The sequence below is a fragment of the Thamnophis sirtalis genome, unplaced genomic scaffold, assembly GCF_051295495.1.
Source record: "Thamnophis sirtalis isolate CommonGarterSnake01/CBP01778 unplaced genomic scaffold, rThaSir2_p1.2 scaffold_2, whole genome shotgun sequence".
NCBI lineage: Eukaryota > Metazoa > Chordata > Lepidosauria > Squamata > Natricidae > Thamnophis > Thamnophis sirtalis.
In genome coordinates this window covers 148901770-148921461 of record NW_028261382.1, presented here as the reverse complement: position 1 = coordinate 148921461, position 19692 = coordinate 148901770, and the positions used below count along the sequence as shown (strand labels likewise).

Here is a 19692-nt window from a genome sequence, read left to right as displayed (position 1 = left end):
AAACAATGTAACAATGAAGGAGATATGTTAAAAGCCTTCCCACAGACATCAACATCTTACCAGGAACAAATGAGAATTGGCTAAATAAATTGCTGAATATATCAAAATCCTGAAATGAAAAGGAAAGTGTGATGTACACCACCTTGTTTCAAGTATTATTTAAAAGCACGAAAAGCAACATAAACACAACAGGAAAGAAATGTGCTGTCATTAGCTCCTTCTTGGCAAAGATACTTAAATATGTTTTGTTTCATCACCCATGAAGTAGCTGTAGGTTTCATATTCTAACTACTATGGAGATACAGAACTGGTTCATCTAGACTTATTTAGTATATTCTATCTGAAACTAGTTAGGGCTGTGTTGGCTCAGTGGCTAAAATGCTGAGCTTTTCAATCAGAAGGTCGGCAGTTCAGCGGTTTGCATCCCTAGCACTGCATAACGGAGTGAGCTCCTATTACTTGTCCCAGCTTCTGCAAGCCTAGCAGTTAAAAAACACGTAAAAATGCAAGTAGAAAAATAGGAACCACCTTTGGTGGGAAAGTAACAGCGTTCCGTGCACCTTCGGCATTTAGTCATGCCTGCCACATGACCATGGAGACGTCTCTGGACAGCACTGGCTCTTCGGCTTTGAAACAGAGATGAGCACCGTCCCCTAGAGTTGGGAACAACTAGCACATATGTACGAGCGGAACCTTTACCTTTATCTGAAACTAGAGCTTTTTGCAGCATATATTCCCAGATCAAACATTTCTTTTTAAGTAAAATTATTAAGAACTAAATGTGGATGCTCTGTTGCCAAGAGCTCTGTATAATGATACTTTTCATGCTCATAATTATAGGTTTTATCAGACTGTACATATGATCTGGTAAACTAATAATCACATATAATTCATTCCAGGATAATAATTTATAACTGAAGATCGTGTAAACATGTCATCTCTGGTCAATATTCAGTAGCTTAGTCAGATATGAACTTCTTTATAAGTAAATGAAAAAAAATTCATTTCTATAGGGAATTGTTTTATTCAACTGAAGGGCTGCTGCCAGTATTGAGCCACATATTTTTAATTTTAAACATCAAGTTGATGCTGAAATACCTGAATTTCTCATATCCATTTTTTCCTGGAAATGCCCAATGCTTTTCTTTTTGCTTTGGGATATGTTTTTTTTAAATTGTATGCAAGTATCTTGATTATTTTCCCTGATATCAAAAAAGTGTTAAGGAAAAAGCACATTAAGGCATATGTCTCATGATCAAAATGCCTATCATACCTTAATCAAATGAGTTCTAATCAATTCTCACATTAGTATTTCTAAGAAACAATCAAAATATACTTGTTTAGAATTCACATAAGTTAAAAAAATGAAACCATTTATTTCTAATGGGGAGCACAATCCTTCATGAGTCCATAATGCCCAGTGTATTAGAATGCTTTCTATCATATTCTGTTGATTCTTTCCCAAAGTGCACTCAATAATTTCCCATGTGCCATTTTTAAACATGAAATGTAGCTGTAAAAAGGAATCCCGGAGGATTTTACTTCACTAATCATTGTCAACTATAGGTGTGTGTGTGTGTGTGTTCATCACCCTTTCAAGGCCATTGAGCCAATGGAAGGCATTGCCATGGTTATGTGGCTGGCATGACATTGTGGAGTGCTGTTACCTTCTCACTGAAATGGTACTATTTATATACTCGCATTTGCATGCTTTCACTGGCAGGAGCTGGGATGAGGATGGGACCTCACTTTGTTACATGGTGCTTGGGTCTTAAACCTGGGCTGCCAGTTTTCCAGCCCAGTATCTTCACCATTGAGCCACCATGGCACCCCTAAATACATTCACACTAATGTCAGATTTGCAAACATAGAAATATTCTATGCCATTTTCTCAGTAGACAGTCTATTAAAATACAGGACCGAAGCTGGAATAGGTTAGAAAAACAATCAAGACTAAATGAAGATTAAACTCATCCAACCCTACTTGAGAATCTTTACTTGACCATTGCTTAAGTGCTTTTTTTAAAGTAAAATAATAAGGAAGGTCGGAGAGAATTAAGAGAAGCATCACTGAAGAAGAATCCTAAAATCAGAAACAAAAGTGTGTAAGCAAATACAAAATGGGAAGTATTGTTTACCTGTCAGTTGACATTGATGAATCTTGTGCTCTGTGATGTCACTCAATGACTCGAACACCTGGAGGCAGCTGTCACAGCTGTGCACAGCTTCTTCCTCTAATTCCTCCCCTTCTTCCGGTCTTTTCTTACAATCTATCAAATCTCCATCATCTGTCCTGTCTTCTAGTTTACAGTTCAGATCTGAAAGAAAATTAAGATTGTGACTCCAGAGTTTGGGAAGAAACAATCCTGTTTAAAAATTGGACTTTGGGTGGATTTGTTGTATTACTGTTGTTGTTCAAGCTATTCAACAGGTACAAAAATACTTTTGGCTCGAGGCTTCAGAACATGAACATTATGCTAGAATTTACAGCTCAATAAACAGAGGAAGCATCTATTCTTTCCATTCTCAATTACTTTTCTTCCCAAATAGCATTCCCTTCTGCAAAAGGAATGCTTCCATTTGTCACAGTTAATTTTGTCAACTTTAATGCAACTATTGGGGGCTTTTCATCACTTGAATAACTTAAAAGAATAAATCCTTTCTACAATGCAGCACAATATAATGAAAAAGTTTTTGGTTTTTTTTTAAGTTTCAGGGAATAAAGCCAGGTTTTAACTTTTTTTAATGCTGGAACTAACTTGCTGCCATGAGAATGAAACTGATATTAATAAAAAGCCAAACAAACAGCTTTTATTGCCAAAGAAAATTAAAAATCGATGCATTGTTTTAGAATGATTTAACCTGTCTACTAATTAAATAAGGATGCGCTAATCTGCAGAGAATAATTTGCTCTAGAGGCCATTTTGCATCATTATTTGTCTTAATAAGGTAAAATAAAGATCCACCAGATAATCTAGCTCCAAATCAGGAATAGAAAGAATGAGTTTAGTACAAAATATAGTTTACTGAAACAGATTGTGACAAATTCCTTGTATAAAGAAAATCTACACATCACACAATACTACTTCAGTTTGGTAATTGACTAGTGAAAAACTTTTTGGTATGCTGTTTTCAGAATTATGTTTCTGAAAACATAACATAGGAAAGATAGCATTTCTATCCTATTTCTGTTTTTCCGCCTTAAAACATTATAAACAAAAAGAATAATTAGAAAGAGAGAAAAGAAAGAAAAATGGAAAGTAGTGGATAAAAGAATAAAATATCAGTAAATAATTGTAATAAATTTTGAAGTTTAATATTTCATTTATTAATTTTGTAGAACTGTGGGGATTGTATCATTTACAATATAATTTGAAATCTCTAAAATTCTAAGCAAGAAGTTGCTATTTATTCTAATCATATAAAAGAAAAGAAAAGAGAAAAAGAAAATATATTTTTACTCAGAGTCATTTGGCTAGTTGGGCAGCTATAGAAATTGAATGAATGAATGAATGAATGAATGAAGGAATGAATGAATGAATGAATGAATGAATGAATGAATGAATGAATGAATGAATGAATGAAAATAAATGAATAAAATGTCATTAAAACTATTGCAAAATACTTATAGACACAGATGCAATCAAGCAGCTTACATAAAATATGCTTGGATACTGCAGTGGAATATTTCCCCTGAAGAACCTAACTGTATTAGCATGTTGGACTTGAAGTGTGGAGATCTAGATTCAAATCTCTACTCAGCTCTAAAGGTCACTGTTGATTTTGAGTCCAACCTATGTCAGAGAGTGTTGGTGAAGGGAAAAATAGAACTTTACCTAACTCACCTTAGACACCTGATTTAAAAACAGGATATAACACTATTAGCTCATTCAAAAAATACAACAGAGAAAACGAGAAAACGATAGAGATGCCACCTTGAGTTATTTGTAAAAATAATAAAGGCAAGATGCAAATACATAAAAATCTTACTTTAGCATAATTTCTGCAACTAGCTCTTTATCTGAAAAATCATTACATCTTATGTTGCTTTAAGGTCACATATGCTAACAAAACTACCAAATTTACTTGTAAGTGCATTTCCAGTCTTTGCATCTACATTAGTCTAGCAGTTAAAAATACTACTAGGTTATAATTGACAAAGGAAAAGAGATAACTGTCTTTTTATTGCAAACTTACCCAGAGATCATTAAACATTTGTTGGAAAGCAGCATCTACACAATCCATACTATTAGATATTAGTATCTAATAGATACTAATATCTAAAGAGTCTTTAGCACCTCGTAGGATCCCTGCTCCGGAGCTTGTCGGGTGTGAGTCCCTGCTGGTGAAGTTGGACCTCAAGGGTCAAGTGGGTCTGCTGCTAACGTACCTGCCTCCCAACAGCGTTGCAGCAGCCCTCCCCTCGCTCCTCGAGTCAGTAGCCGAGCTAGCAATTGAGTTCCCCAGGTTTATGGTCCTGGGGGATTTCAACTTGCCTTCGCTCGGTGAACACTCTGATGGAGCGCAGGAGTTCATGGCTTCCATGACAGCCATGGGCTTGACCCAGGTAATTCGGGGCCCAACCCATTCAGCGGGTCACATGCTCGACCTCGTATTCCTCTCGGAGCAGTGGACTTGTGATCTTGGTCTGAGGGGTAATGAGATCATACCCCTGTCGTGGTCAGACCACTGCCTACTGAGGCTTGACTTCCGGAAGCCAAACCCCCACTGTAGGGAGGAGGAACCGACCAGGTGGTTCCGCCCCAGGCGACTTATGGACCCTTTGAGGTTCCAGATGGAGCTTGGGGTTATTCCTGATACTCTCGCCCACAGTTCGGCGGAGACTCTGGTCGCTGCCTGGCACTCGGCAGCATCGGAGTCTCTTGACCGGATTGCGCCACTACGGCCCCTCCAGGTCAGCGGATCCCGGAGGCCTCCTTGGTTCACCGAGGAGCTCCGGGAGAAGAAGCGCCGGAGGAGACGCCTAGAGCACCTGTGGAGGTCCGATAAGTCCGAATCGAACCGAGCGCTTTTAACAACTAGCACCAAGGATTATATCAGGGCATTAAGCACAACCAAAAGAACGTATATAGCCACCTTGGTTGCGTCCGCCGAGTCCCGGCCAGCCGCCCTGTTTAGGATAACCCGTTCCCTCCTAAATAGGAGGGATACGGGGGACTCCCTGCAGGGCAAGGCTGAGGACTATGTCCAGTTCTTGGCGGACAAAGTTGCTCGGTTTCGGTCGGACTTGGACTCCACTTTTGCAGATCCAGCCGAGGCACAAGAGGATAACTTGGCAAACCATCTCTGGGTTGAGTTTCAGGATGTTGCCCCTGGGGATGTGGACAAGGCCATACGAGCTGTGAGTGCCTCCACCTGTGTACTGGACCCGTGTCCCTCCTGGCTGGTTGCCAACAGCAGTGAGGTGACACGAGGCTGGATCCAGGCGGTTGTTACCGCCTCCCTTCGAGAGGGGCACTTCCCCACCGCACTTAAAACGGCGGTAGTGAGACCCCTCCTGAAGAAACCATCCTTGGATCCAGCCGTTTTGAACAACTATCGTCCAGTCTCCAACCTCCCCTTTATTGGGAAGGTTGTTGAGAAGGTGGTGGCCTTCCAGCTCCAACGGTCCTTGGAGGAAGCTAGTTACCTTGACCCCTTCCAGTCCGGCTTCAGACCTGGTTACAGCACAGAAACCGCTTTGGTCGCATTGACCGATGATCTTTGGAGAGCCAGGGATGGAGGCCATGCGTCCATCCTGGTTCTCCTTGACCTCTCGGCGGCTTTCGATACCATCGACCATGGTATCCTTCTGCGACGACTGCGGGAGGTGAGGGTGGGAGGCACTGTTCTACAGTGGTTCTCCTCCTACCTCTCGGACAGGTCGCAATCGGTGTTGGTTGGGGGGCAGAGATCGTCCCCTAGGCCCCTAACATATGGGGTGCCTCAGGGTTCGGTCTTATCCCCCCTACTATTTAACATCTACATGAAACCGCTGGGAGAGATCATTCGGAGGCACGGGATAAAATACCATCAATACGCGAACGACACTCAGTTGTATCTGTCCGCCCCGTGCCAACTCAATGAAGCGGTGGACGTGATGAACCGGGGTCTTGAGGCCGTTAAGAACTGGATGAGGGCTAACAAACTGGTACTCAACCCGGACAAGACCGAGTCGCTGTTGTGTTTCCCTCCCAATAATTTGGCCAGTGTTCCATCGCTCAGGCTGGAGGGTCAAATTTTACACCCCTCAGATAGGGTTCGCAACTTGGGAGTCCTCCTGGACCCACAGCTGACTTTTGACCATCACCTGTCAGCTGTGACCAGGGGGGCATTTGCCCAGGTTCGCCTGGTGCGCCAGTTGCGACCCTACCTGAACTGGGAGGCTCTCACAACAGTCACTCGAGCCCTTGTGACCTCTAGGCTCGAATACTGCAATGTGCTCTACATGGGGCTGCCCTTGAAGAGCATCCGGCGACTGCAGCTAGTCCAGAATGCGGCCGCGCGAGTGATTGTGGGTGCACCGCGGTTCGCCCACATAACACCCATCCTCCGCGAGCTGTGCTGGCTACCTGTTGATGTCCGGGTGCGCTTCAAGGTGCTACTTAACATCCATAAAGCCCTCCATGGTAGTGGATCTGAGTACTTGAGAGACCGCCTCCTGCCAATTACCTCCCTTCGACCTATTAGATCGCACAGATTAGGCCTCCTCCGAGTTCCATCCGCCAGTCAGTGCCGACTGGCGACTACGCGGAGGAGGGCCTTCCCTGTAGCAGCTCCGACCCTTTGGAACGATCTCCCTGTGGAGATTTGTACCCTCACCACCGTCCAGACCTTCCGCACAGCCCTTAAGATCTGGCTATCCCGTCAGGCCTGGGGATAAGGATTACGCTGCCCCACCCGAATGTTGAATGACTGTTGTGTTTTACTGTTATTTTGTTTATTCACGTATTGTGTTATATTGTCTTGTACTCCCCTTCCCATGAATTGTAAGCCGCCCTGAGTCCCCTCAGGGAAAAGGGCGGCCTATAAATAATAAACAATTCAATTCAAGATATTCATTCCCAAATTCATCTCGTAAAACTGACTCAGGCAAAGATGGGCACTCAATCTGAATTTTAACATGACTACAGTATTGAAACGCTTCACATAAAGTTTACAGAAACTTATTTGTTTTAAAGTAACTTTACTTTAAGTGAAGGGAGAAAGGGATGCAAGTATACTCAGTGCTTAATATTATTGAATGTTAGCCATTAACAAGAATCCAATGATATTACAGACAGAGTTTTAGGATATGAGCCTTGCTTAGGACAATCAGTCCTACAAGGACAGATGTATCTATTAAGAGATACCCCCCCAAAAAAAATATATATTATGTACCGTGTTTCCCAGAAAATAAGACAGGGTCTTATTTTCTTTTTTTTTTTTTTTTTAACAGAACTTTTTTTATTTTTCTTTAAAAAAAAAACACAAATATGTCATCATTTGTCAATCATTAAAACATTGAAGTACAATTTTTTTTTGTGTGTACCCCTCCCTCCCTCCACCCCCCCACCCCCCCTCCTCCTTCCCCCCCCCCGACTTCCCAGAACCCGTACACGGTATAGAATTTTAACTAACACAGTCTAAAATATATTGAGAAAAAAGAAATAAAGAAATTAATGACATTCTAGATTGACCTTAGCTTCTTCTTACTGAACTAACTTTAAACAATTTAAATCATTTCTGATCTTAAGCATAGGCTAACTGGAATTTCTTAGTCCCGTATTTATTTTGTATATAGTCAATCCATTTTTTCCAGTCTCGTTTATATCTCTCATTTGAATGATCTTTGAGATATGCCGATATTTTAGCCATTTCAGCTAAGTTTGTTACTTTCAATGTCCATTCTTGAATTGTAGGCAAGTCTTCCTTCTTCCAATATTGCGCCACCAACAGTCTTGCTGCAGTTATCAGGTGCAGAGTCAAATTGGTCTCTACCACTGTAAAGTCAGTACATATACCTAGTAAAAATAACTGAGGACTAAACTTTATCCTTCTTTTAAAAACATTTTGCATGACCCACCATATTTTTATCCAAAATGCTTTAACCTTTTGGCAGGTCCACCATATATGATAATATGTAGCATCGAGAGAACCACATCTCCAACATTTAGGCTGTACATTCGGATACATAGAAGCCAACTTTTTAGGATCTAAATGCCATCTATAGAACATCTTGTAAAAATTTTCTCTCAGATTTTGAGCTTGTGTAAATTTCACATTTCTTACCCAGATTCTTTCCCATGTATCCAACATTATTGGTTCCTCAATATTTTGAGCCCATTTTATCATACAATCTTTAACTAATTCTGTTTCCGAATCCATCTGTATCAATACATTATATATCCTCTTTATATGCATTAAGCTTTGATCTCTTATTTGTTTAAACAAATTATCCTCAACTTGAATAAAACCAATTTTTTGATCTATTTTCCACCTAGCCTGTAATTGCCCATACTGGAACCATGTTTGAACTACCTTCTCCTCTTTTAATACCTCTAAAGATTTTAATTGTAATACCCCCCTTTCCGAGGTAAGAAGCTGTCTGTAGGTAATTCTGTCCTGTTTTTGTGCTGTATTCATATTTTCAATTGCGTGTCTAGGAATTGCCCACATGGGTATCTTGTCATTTAATTTATATTGATATTTCTTCCAGACCCGCAATAAAGCATTTCTTAAAATATGACTTTTAAAGTTCTTATCCAATTTTTTGTTGAATAACAGGTAAGCATGCCAACCAAATACCAGATCGTGTCCCTCAATGTTCAATATTCTATCATTGGTTAAGTGAATCCAGTCACTAATTACAGATAATACCACTGCATCATAATATATTTTTAAATTAGGTAGTTTCAATCCTCCTCTCTCACGTACATCTTGCATTATTTTCATCTTTACCCTCGGCTTCTTTCCTGCCCACACAAATTTGTTGATACCTTTCTGCCATTCTAAAAGGTTCGCATCTTTTTTAAGTATAGGTAACATTTGGAAGAGAAATAAAAATTTTGGTAAAATGTTCATTTTCACTGCCGCTATCCTACCCAGCAAAGATAAGTGCAATTTCTCCCATTTTTTCATCTCTGTCTGTATGCTATGCCAAAGTGGTTCATAATTATGCTTATATAATTTCCCATTTGAAGTTAAAATGTTAACTCCAAGATATTTAACTTTTTTAACTACCTCACATCCTAACATCACTCCTAATTCTTCCTTTTGTTTAATATTCATATTTATAGCTAATATTTTGGTTTTTCCTAAGTTTATTTTAAAGCCCGACACTTGACCATATTGATTAATCATATTCATTAAAACCATACTAGATTCCTGCGGTTGTTCCAATATTATGACCAAATCATCCGCAAAAGCGCGGACTCTATATTCTTGCTGCCTAATCTTGATCCCTTTTAAACCATCCAAGCCCCGTATTTTATTCAACAATACTTCCAAAGTTATAATAAACAATAATGGGGACAAAGGACAGCCCTGTCTTGTACCTTTTCCAATTTGAAAAGAGTCTGTTAGACTTCCATTGACTATAATTTGTGCTGTTTGCTGTTGGTATATTGCTTTAATTGACTGTAGAAAATTATCTCCTATCTGCATTTTTTGCAGTATCTTCAACAGAAATTGCCAGTTAACTCGATCAAAGGCCTTCTCAGCATCCAAAAATATAAACGCAGCAGGGATCTGGTTGTTCTTTCCCAAATATTCTAATGCATTAATAATTAATCTAACATTACTTTTCATCTGTCTCCCTTGTATAAAACCTGTTTGGTCCGTGTGTATCAATTGTTGAATGACCAACATTAACCTATTTGCTAATATTTTAGTAAAAATTTTATAATCTACATTCAGTAATGAAATAGGTCTATAATTTTTGGGTTGAGTAGTATCTTGTTCTTCTTTGGGTGTCAAAGATATAAACGCTGTCTTCCAAGATGGAGGGACTTTACCTTCCGTTTGAATCATATTAAATAATTCTCTAAGAGGTTCTACCATTTCTAACTGTAAGTTTTTATAGTAAACCGCTGTCAAGCCATCTGTACCTGGTGCTTTCCCTAACTTTAATTGCTTAATTACCTGCAGGATTTCCCCCGAAGTTATTGGTTGATTCAATTTTTGCCTGTGTTCTTCTCTAACTGAAGGTATTTTCTCTTTGTCTAAATATTTGTCTATGTCTAAACCATTAATTTTATCCCCTTTATACAGTTCTGTAAAAAATTCCCAGAAAGCCTTTTGAATCTCTTCCTGTTGAAACACCTCCTTCCCTCTGTAAAACAGTTTAGATATATTTCGAGTTTTCCTTTTTTTCCTAATCTGATAAGCTAACCATCTGCCAGGTTTGTTTGCATTACAAAAAGTATTGTGTTTTGCATATAATAGATTAGTAGCCACCTGGTCAGAGATCAACATGTCAAATTGAGATTTTAATATGTTAATAGCTTCCTTAACCTTTGTATCGTCTGGGTTCATTGTTAACTCCAGCTCTTTTCTCTTAATTTCCTCTTCCAGTTCTGTTCGTTTTAACCCTTGCTTATTTCTATGTGTTTTATTTATATTCATCAAAACTCCTCTCATATACGCTTTGCTTGCGTCCCATACAAATTCCATAGATGTACCCTTATTCATATTCAAAACAAAATATTCAGATAATAATTTTTTACAATCATTAATATACTTTTCATATCTAAATAAGTTTTCATTCAATCTCCAAGACCTTCTTGCCTGCACTACCCTTCCCAACTCCATCCAAACTGGATTATGGTCAGAAAGGACCCTAACTGCAATCTTTGTTTTCTTGACCCTAGAAAGCAAATCGTTAGTGGTTAGGATAAAATCAATCCTTGAAAGGGATTGATGCCTGTCCGAGAAGAAAGTGAAGTCATATTCCTCTGCATTTCTTTCTCGCCAAATATCTCTCAATTCAAAATCATCCATAATGTCAAAGAAAGATTTGGGTAACTTTGCTCGCATCTTGGTATTTAGGCGGGAAATCTTCTTATCTCTCTTAGTGTCTATCACTCCATTCCAGTCACCCAATAGTATACAGGAACTATAGTCCCACTGTACTAATTTAGCATGAAGATTTCTATAGAATCTATCTTGCTGTTGATTGGGAGCATAAATTCCCAAAAGTAATGTCTTTTTCCCTTCTAAGATTAAGTCTAAAGCAATATATCTTCCGAAGGGATCTGCTTCTATTAATTCAGCTTTCATATCTTTTCTTAAGTATACAACTATACCATTCTTCTTTTCCATAGCAGAAGCTGCAAAATGTTGACCAAGTTTTGAGTTGATCAAATATTTTTGATCAGTTGACTTGATATGAGTTTCTTGCAAACAAATTACATCGTTCTTAAACTGTTTGAGATAATGAAATATTTTCTTCCTCTTCTGTGGAGAGTTCAGTCCATTGACATTCCATGTTAAAATCTTAGTTGTAATTTTTGGTTGGTTGAAGCATTTTTAGAGCTTCCTGCACGGCCTGTTTAACCTTAGGTCTAGCTCCTCCCATTGCTTCCAGATTTGTTGTTGTAGATCCTTGATCGATGGCCGATGATTGTTGATGCTGTTGCTTTTTAGCTTGTTTCTCCATACGTCTAGTAGTCATGCGGCTAGGTCTTGGTTCCATAGCACCTTGCACTTCTAGAGAAGAAAGATGCTCCATCTTGTCTGATGGTTGTGTAGTTTGCTGTCTATCCTGTCTTTCTTGTGGTCTTTCTCTGGGTCCAGATGGTGCAGGGTGTCCGGCCTTCAATATATTATAATAAAAATCTCGGGCTTTCCATACAGAGTTGAGGCGGTACCTTTGCTTATCAAATGTAAATATGATGCCAAATGGTGCATCCCATCTATACTGTATCTGACGATTTCTGAGTTCTTCGACCAAAAAAGCGTAGTCTCTCCTGGCTCTTAACATTGGAGGTGGTATCTCTTTCAAAACAACCAGGTCTTGACCGCCAATTTGAAGCTTAGTGTTATAAGATGCTTGCAGTACCATATTTCTAAACTCTCTTGTAGTAAAATATATAACGATGTCTCGAGGAAGCTGCTTCTGCTTTGCCAGCCAGGAGTTGACGCGGTAAGCTTTGTCAATTTGCCAGCCTTGATTGGTCCCTGGTCTTCCCATCAGGCGGTCAAAAGCTTCCGATAGGATCTGTTTCAGGTTCTCCTGTTTCTCCTCACGCAGCCCCCTTACTCTTAATGCGAACTCCATTTGTCGGTACTGTATCATAATAATTTCTTTTTCAGCATTTTCCACTTTTTGTTCCACCACCTCTGTTTTCAATGTCAAGTTAGCATTGGCATCATTAAGAACCTCTAAAGTATCTTCCACTCCAGAAATATGTTCTGTTAATACAGTTACAAGACTCAGCATGTCGTCTCTAATTTTATCAACCTTAGCCTCAAATTTCTCATACAACTCCTGTTTAAGTCCTTTTATTTCACTTTTAATTTCATTTTTAATTTCTTCTTTCATTTCTTTTATTTCCTCTTTTCTCTCCTCTCTATTATCTCTAAATTTATCTTCCATTTTAATTGTCTGTGCATTAAGAGCCTCGCTTAGATTACTCAGAAAAAATTCTTTCGTTAACACATCCCCAGCAGGGGGCGTAGGAAGCGGAGGCTGCAGCTTTGTGCCAGGCACTGAGGATGTGCCCCTGGAAGTAGAGGGTGACGACTTCAAGTTAATATTTGGTTTTGAGGCCATTTCAAAATTTATCTGCCTGCAGTTAACAAAACTCTATTGCCTAAATAAGCAGCTTTAAAAAAAGAGGCTTTTATTTTGAAGTTTAAGGCTTGGCAAAACTTTCAGTGAGTAAACATTGTAACAAGACCATTCAGCAGATTCATCACCATTTAACTTCCAAATAAGCAAGGTTAATAAAGGAGTAAAATTCTTCTATTGTGAAACCAAAACAAATGATAAGCAATCTCTTTTGTTTTGAATTCTTTTGAGGATTTGCATTGTCTAGCAAAAAGTGTTCGTTATTACCGGAGAAACCAGGCTGCTCGGCGCCATTTTAGAAGCCTCTGAGTAAATAATTTTTCGGAGGAGAAAAAGAAAAGAAGCTAAAATGTTGATAAGCAATTAATGTCCACAGTGAACGGATCCAGCTCGTGATAAGAATAAATCAAACAAAACTTTGATCAGAGTGGGAGAGACCTACTTTGTCCTGCACAAGGCAGTTTGAAGTTCCCAGCACGGACAGCCGTTCTGCCTTGGGCTAGCCCCCCTTTCCTTGCAAGCACAAAAGCTGCAAAAATCGAAGAGCATTTGCCAGCAAAACAGTTTCTTCTTTCCTTCTTGCCTGAAGGATAAGAAAACCTGATAAGACGTCAGATGGAAGATCCTCTAAACAGGTATGTAGCCAGGAATTCGGAGGCAGCTGATTTTTTGCTGCTTCCACCAGTAGGCTCCTCCCAGACAGGGTCTTATTTTCTTTTGACCCCTGAAATAAGCACTTGGCCTTATTTTCAGGGAGGTCTTATTATTTTTGAGGTGCAGGAGGCAGCAAGTATGGTCACCTCATGGCTGCTGCTGTATTGCAATATTTTCGTAGAGGGCTTATTTTCGGGGGAGGGCTTATTTTAGTGCATGCGCTCAAAAGCCAGATTGGGTTTATTATCCGGGAAGGTCTTATTTTGGGGGAAATAGGATAATAGAAGTCATGGGTGAGAAAAGCAGAGTTATATCTACTTATGCATTTACAGATTTAAATCTGCTGGGACAGAAGTCAGGCAACTTACTGGCAGTTCCTGCTGCTGTTACTTCAGAATGTATGTTCTAGCAAAATGCTATGTTAGTTTTTAGGTCAATTCTTAAGGGGACAAACCCATGAGAGTGGGTTCAGTCACAGTCCCTGGGTAATGAATTATGGCAGCTTCTGCCTTCTCTTGATGAATATATTTTCCATTCCTACTTTTTACTCTGAAAAGATACTTCTACTATAAAGTCATTGATACTGAAAGCAGAGTTACAGAGTCATATAAAAGGTTTTGCATATCAGTGAAATGGTTCATATGGCTTGTTAAAAGCAACTGTTTCAAACTTAAACAGGACATATTGAAATCAAAACCTTTTGCATACATCTAGTAGGTATTAACCAAAAGCATGAAGTGCCAGATCAATTCTCTTCAAATAAGTTTGGGACAAATGTTATCACATCAACTCTATGTTAGTATCTTACAGTCTATTTTAGACTAGTTGTGAATGAAAATGACTAAATATTGTCAATTGCCCATATGCCTGACAATTGTTTTTTGAATGATAAAATTCAAAATAGGAAGTCTACATTTAATCTCCAGGTCTAACATGTTTGCGTACAAAATTGAACACATTATTTTTCTTAGTTCTCAGCTACTTTTTATTAAGGCAGGCATTATAAAAGTCTAGCTCCAGTTTTTATGATTTCAAATGTGATATACTTAGATGAGAAAAATGATTTCCTTTGAAATTACTTTTCAATCACAGATTAATTTGCATATCTGTTCTGATCATCCATTTCTCTAAACTAAGTTATCTTTCAAATATTCTTACCTATCATATTGCCACTTCTAATCATTTCAGCTTTTCTAAATACATACTTTCTTAAAGTGTTTTAAGTAGATTTATAATTTTCCTTACTGTCAGTGGCTCTAAATAACAGATTTATCAGAGAAATTTAACCTTCAATAGGCAAGTGTCAACCTAGATATAAAATATTCACCTAATGATTACCAGAAGAGATAAATTCTTGCTGAATAATAATCTCCTGAAGGGAATAACAGTACTGAAACCATACTTTCTAAAACAGTTATTTGTGAAAGCATGCATGAGTGAACCAAACTAACAAATTCGTTTACTCACAAACACAGAGATTATATTTCTACTGCTACTTGCAGATTTGCAACCTAGTATAAATTCTTAAAAGCTTAAAGCCTCAAACCAGAATGGACTAGTTCAACAAACCAGACTGACATTTGAAAATCATACTTAATATTAACAACTATTTCAGCATGTTTATCTGTCAATATGACATGCTGCAAAATTATTAAATGCAACAAAAAGAGTTCTAAAATAAATTCCACCGATTGATATGGTATGTAAATGAACTTCTAGTTTTCTAGATTATACTGGTTATTTATATAAATAGAAATTTAAATAGTATATGTTCCCATAGATTTTTGTCCCCATTGACTTTCTTCTTCGTCTTTCTCCTCACAAGAGATATTATTGCTGTAACTTGATCCAAAGAAACCTCTACTTTGGATGAAAATGAAAAATACAAATGCTTAAAAGAATTAGAAGCAATAAACCTAAGAACGCGAATTAACTTCCAGTAAGAGATTGGTTTAAGGCCAACCTTAAAGGCAGAAATCCTTCTCTAGTCTTAGAACACGTACTTTTAAATCTATACAAAAATCAAATTTAAATTTAAGTAACGGCTATCTAACCGCCATCCCAGCAGACAATACGTATGCTTGAAAACTCTTCTTAAATATTTTTCTCCACGAAGCACAGATCCGTAGCTGAGCAAGAGCCTGAAATGTCATGCTAACCAGGAAAAAAGCCCTGTTTCCAGTCCATTTGACTGCGTTTTAATGGACCTCCTTCCAAGCCACTTCTGCATGGAAAAGTGCTGGCAAAAGAAAGGAAAACTAAGAGATCATGTGGTTATAATTATGACCAGGAAAGGAATATTTCTGCAGTTCAGCAGTGAAGTAAAACTCTATCGTTGTCTGCTCCCAACAGTGTCCATTGCAAAACAACTGCCTCATTAAATCTCTGCAGTAAGATTAATATGCCGTAGCTGCACTACATTTATAACTTGGTACTCCATAAAAAGCACATTTAATGGAAACAGCCAGAGCTCTGATACCAAGTATTACTTGAGAAACTTCAGACCGTATGTAGAGAACTTCTTATACTTATTTGTCTTCAAAACAATCAAATTTGAATCAGCTGGAAGACTATGAATTTTACTCTTGCCTTAGTCACAAAGTCTACTGCGTGACTTTGAGCCAGTCATTCTCTCTCAATCCTGGGGAGAAGACAAACCACTTCCAAATATAAAGGTAGTCCTTAGCCTATGACCACAATTGACTCACAAATTTCTGTTTCTAATCAAGACAGTTAAGTGAGTTTTGCTCCATTTTACAACCTTTCTTGACATGTTTGTTAAATGAATTGCTGCAGTTGTTAAGATAACATGGTTGTTAAGTGAATCTGGCTTCCCGATTGACTTTGATTATCAGAAGGTCACAAAAGGTGATCACACGACCCTGGGACGCAGTCATAAATACATGCCAGTTGCCAAGTGTATGAATTCTGATTACATGCCCACAAGGATTCTGCAAAGGTCATAAATGTGAAAAACATCCATAAGTCATTTTTTTCTGCGCCATTGTAATGGTCACTAAATGACCTGCTATAAGTGAAAGAATACATGTATAGGTAACATGTAGCTCAGACACAAGTCCAGTCAATTGCCAGGATCAACACTGACCTAAAGGCATCAATCAACCAGGATATATGACTATATCAATAATTTTAATTGACATAGTTCTGTGGCAGAACACAGAAGCTAACTCTCTGCCAAGGATCATACAGCCTCCCAGATATAAAAACTGCACTTATACAGTTCTCATATACAAAATCTCTCTTACTTAAAAGCAAAGTTAAATGGCTAAGAAGCTGGCAGAAGGTTTGTACCACTGTTCGCTCTAAGGTGCGCGGCTGCGCGGCCGCGCACATGGCAAGAAACCCCCGCGGAGAGGTTTCTAACTGCCGCGCAGAGATTTCTTTCAAAGCAAACGTGGGGAAGTCCTTTGCAGGCGGCTAGAACTGGCCGCCTGCAAAGGACCTCCCCAAACTTGTTTCAGCGGCAGCTCTCAGCCTACGGCGGCAGTGTCACGCAGGCTGTGGAAGGAGGGGGAGGAGGAGGGAACCAAAGAGAGGCTGTTACCGGGTCTGCGCCCCACAGCCAGGACCGTCCTTGCGCCTCAAGCCGCGTTTCTTCCTGCAAAGCCCTTCTGGCGTCAAGCGGAACTCTCGGGTTGCCTGAAGGGCTTTGCAGGAAGAAACGCGGCTTGAGGCGCAAGGACGGTCCTGGCTGTGGGGCGCAGACCCGGTGAAAGCCTCTCTTTGGTTCCCTTCTCCTCCTCCTCCTCCTCCTCCTTCCACAGCCTGCGTGACGCTGCCGCCATAGGCTGAGAGCTGCCGCTGCCGCTGCTGCACAACTGAGGGAGGAAGAGCGAAAGCAGAGGTAACCTCAAATTTAATTTAAATTCTTTAAAAGAATTTTTGGATTTCTCCTCACCAAACCTTTAAGACTGAAAGTTTTTCCTAACATGAACTTGAGCTAATATACTTAATATGAGAAAGGTGCAGCAATTAACACTGCTTTTTAAAAAGAACAATATTTCTCAATTGTTTATCTGTATGAAGTCTGCCTATCTTAAGTTCCTACTATACAAAAGGTATTACCTTCTAAGGCAACCTGTATACAATACATTAGTGGCCAATATTACATTGCTCCTAATAACAAAATTAGAGCTGTGTTAAGCCTATGAAAAAAATCCCAAATGAATAAAATCATTATTAAGACCCAATGAAAAAATTACAAAAATTATGCATAAACTTTCATGTTCCCCAAATTTCCAATCCAAAACTTAACCCAGATTCTTCAGACATAGATTTGTAATTCAGAGTCAGACTCGATTATTAGAATGAATGCATTAATCAGGGGTGAATAATGTTGGTGAAATCTCATCTAACCTTCCATAATAATAACATACATACACAAATAGCTGACAGCCACATCTCTGAAACACTATTAAATCTGAACTAAATGTTTATCTAGAACTCAAATAAATAGCTGCTTTTTGGTTTTATTTTTTTTAATATTTATCAGTCTCTCTTTTATTCCATACTTCTGGTTGAAAGACTATTCTATGTCATGCTAAACAAATGCATATTCTAGTGGCGGTGGGGGCTCGTTGGCATCTTCAGCAGCAGCCCTGCCTCCTGTGAAAAAACCCGAAGATGGAGCAGATCCACGCAGATGAGGTTGCTGCAACATGACTGGAGGAGGAATTCTGGGAGTTGAAGTCAGCAAGGCTTAAAGCTGTCAGGTTTGAAGACCCTTGGGGTTTTTTTTCCTAAAGGGTTAGGGGTGCAAGGGTCTTGTAACTTGACAGCTTTAAGACTTGCGTGCTTCAATGCCAGAGTTTCTGAGCCAACATTTTGGTTGCTAAGCAGGACCGTTGTTAAGTGATACTGATATTATATAACACTTTTAATTAAGCGGGTACCTTGAATAAACATAACTTTGAGTTTCAAATAACACTGATTTCGTTGTTGTCTTAGGTGACATCTGTGAAAAAAATTCAGGTGCTCAGGCATGAAAATGTGCCGCTCAAACACTATACTTTTCCGCTCACACTGAAAAAAAATTAGAGGGAACATTGGTTTGTACCAGACGAAATGGCTAAGGAGAGACACAAAACTTGGTCTGGACTAAGAGAGGGAGAAAAGGAAAGTACTCAAGAATCAAAGGTGGAATTAGGCCGTTTGGAGTGCTGAAAAAAGTTTCACAATGATTCTGTAATGATTTAAGATCACAGAAAGTAAGACTATACAGCCATGATGGTAAACCTATGGCACGTGTGCCACAGGTAGCACGCGGAGCCATATTTGCTGACAAGCGAGCCGCTGATATTCGGCCTTCTGGAGTGTCAGTGGATGCCATTTTCACCCTCCCCAGGCTTCAGGAAAGCTTCCAGAACCTAGGGGGCAAAAAACAGGCCCAATGGGCCAACCGGAAGTTTGGAAAAAATCCGTTTCTGACAGGTCTCCGGGGGACCGGGGAAGGCCATTTTCACCCTCCCCAGGCTTCAGGAAAGCCTCCGGAGCCTGGGAAGGGTGAAAACTCCCCCCTGTGTATGTGGAGCATGTGCAAATGCACAGGGATGTGCACGCATGTGCAGGTGGGTGGGGCACATTCCATTGTGGGTGTGGGCACATGCGCGGTAGCACGCGCACACACAATTTTGGCACGCCTTTACAAAAAGGGTTTGCCATTACTGCTCTACAGAGAGAGATCTGTCTATGCAGCGCAGATATGCAGAGGAAGAAAATAACTCAGAACTCAAAAAAAAAAAAATCAGGGTTGTCCCATCTCTACGAAGCTGCCAACTAAGCTATAATTGAAATCCTTGATTAACTCTCTGATGAATGTAATAAGAACTACACACCTAGGAACATCTTAGGAAAGGCGTACAGTTTTAGTAGAAGAAGTAATATTATTCCAAGGAGGAAGATCATTAACCTTGGAATAGTATAAAAACTGTGATAGAACCAGTGGACCATAAAACAATTTGTTACATTCCTTTGAAGGCAGAAGGGAGGGAGACCCGAATATGTTTGTATGCATTAGCTGAAGTCTGATGCATAATTAGCTAACTAAAATCTTGTACAGAAATTAGTATCTATGTGTGTTGTGGCAAGAAATAAAGTAGCAAAAAAAAAAAAGGTAGTTCACAAATTGTTGCATGCTGAACTTTGACTGATTCTTCCTTGCAATTCACTACTATCTTCAGAAATAAATGTGTTTGTTCTATAAATTTAAAACTATTCAGGCCTGGCATAACAGCCTTCTTTTTCTT

At 39.3% G+C, this 19692-nt stretch overlaps 1 protein-coding gene across 6 annotated transcripts in view; it reads right to left on the bottom strand.

Moving 5' to 3' along the window:
• Positions 1 to 19692, bottom strand: part of ZNF521 (zinc finger protein 521) — a 355589-nt gene that overhangs the window by 306522 nt on the left and 29375 nt on the right. For all 6 annotated transcript variants that reach the window (XR_015695657.1, XM_087707161.1, XM_087707157.1 and 3 more), the window contains one exon: positions 2139 to 2318. Coding sequence is in view for 3 of the 6 variants with exons in the window: in XM_087707157.1 (XP_087563283.1) it covers positions 2139 to 2318 (180 nt within the window). In the remaining 3 variants the exon portion in view is untranslated. The remainder of the gene's footprint in view (positions 1 to 2138; positions 2319 to 19692) is intronic.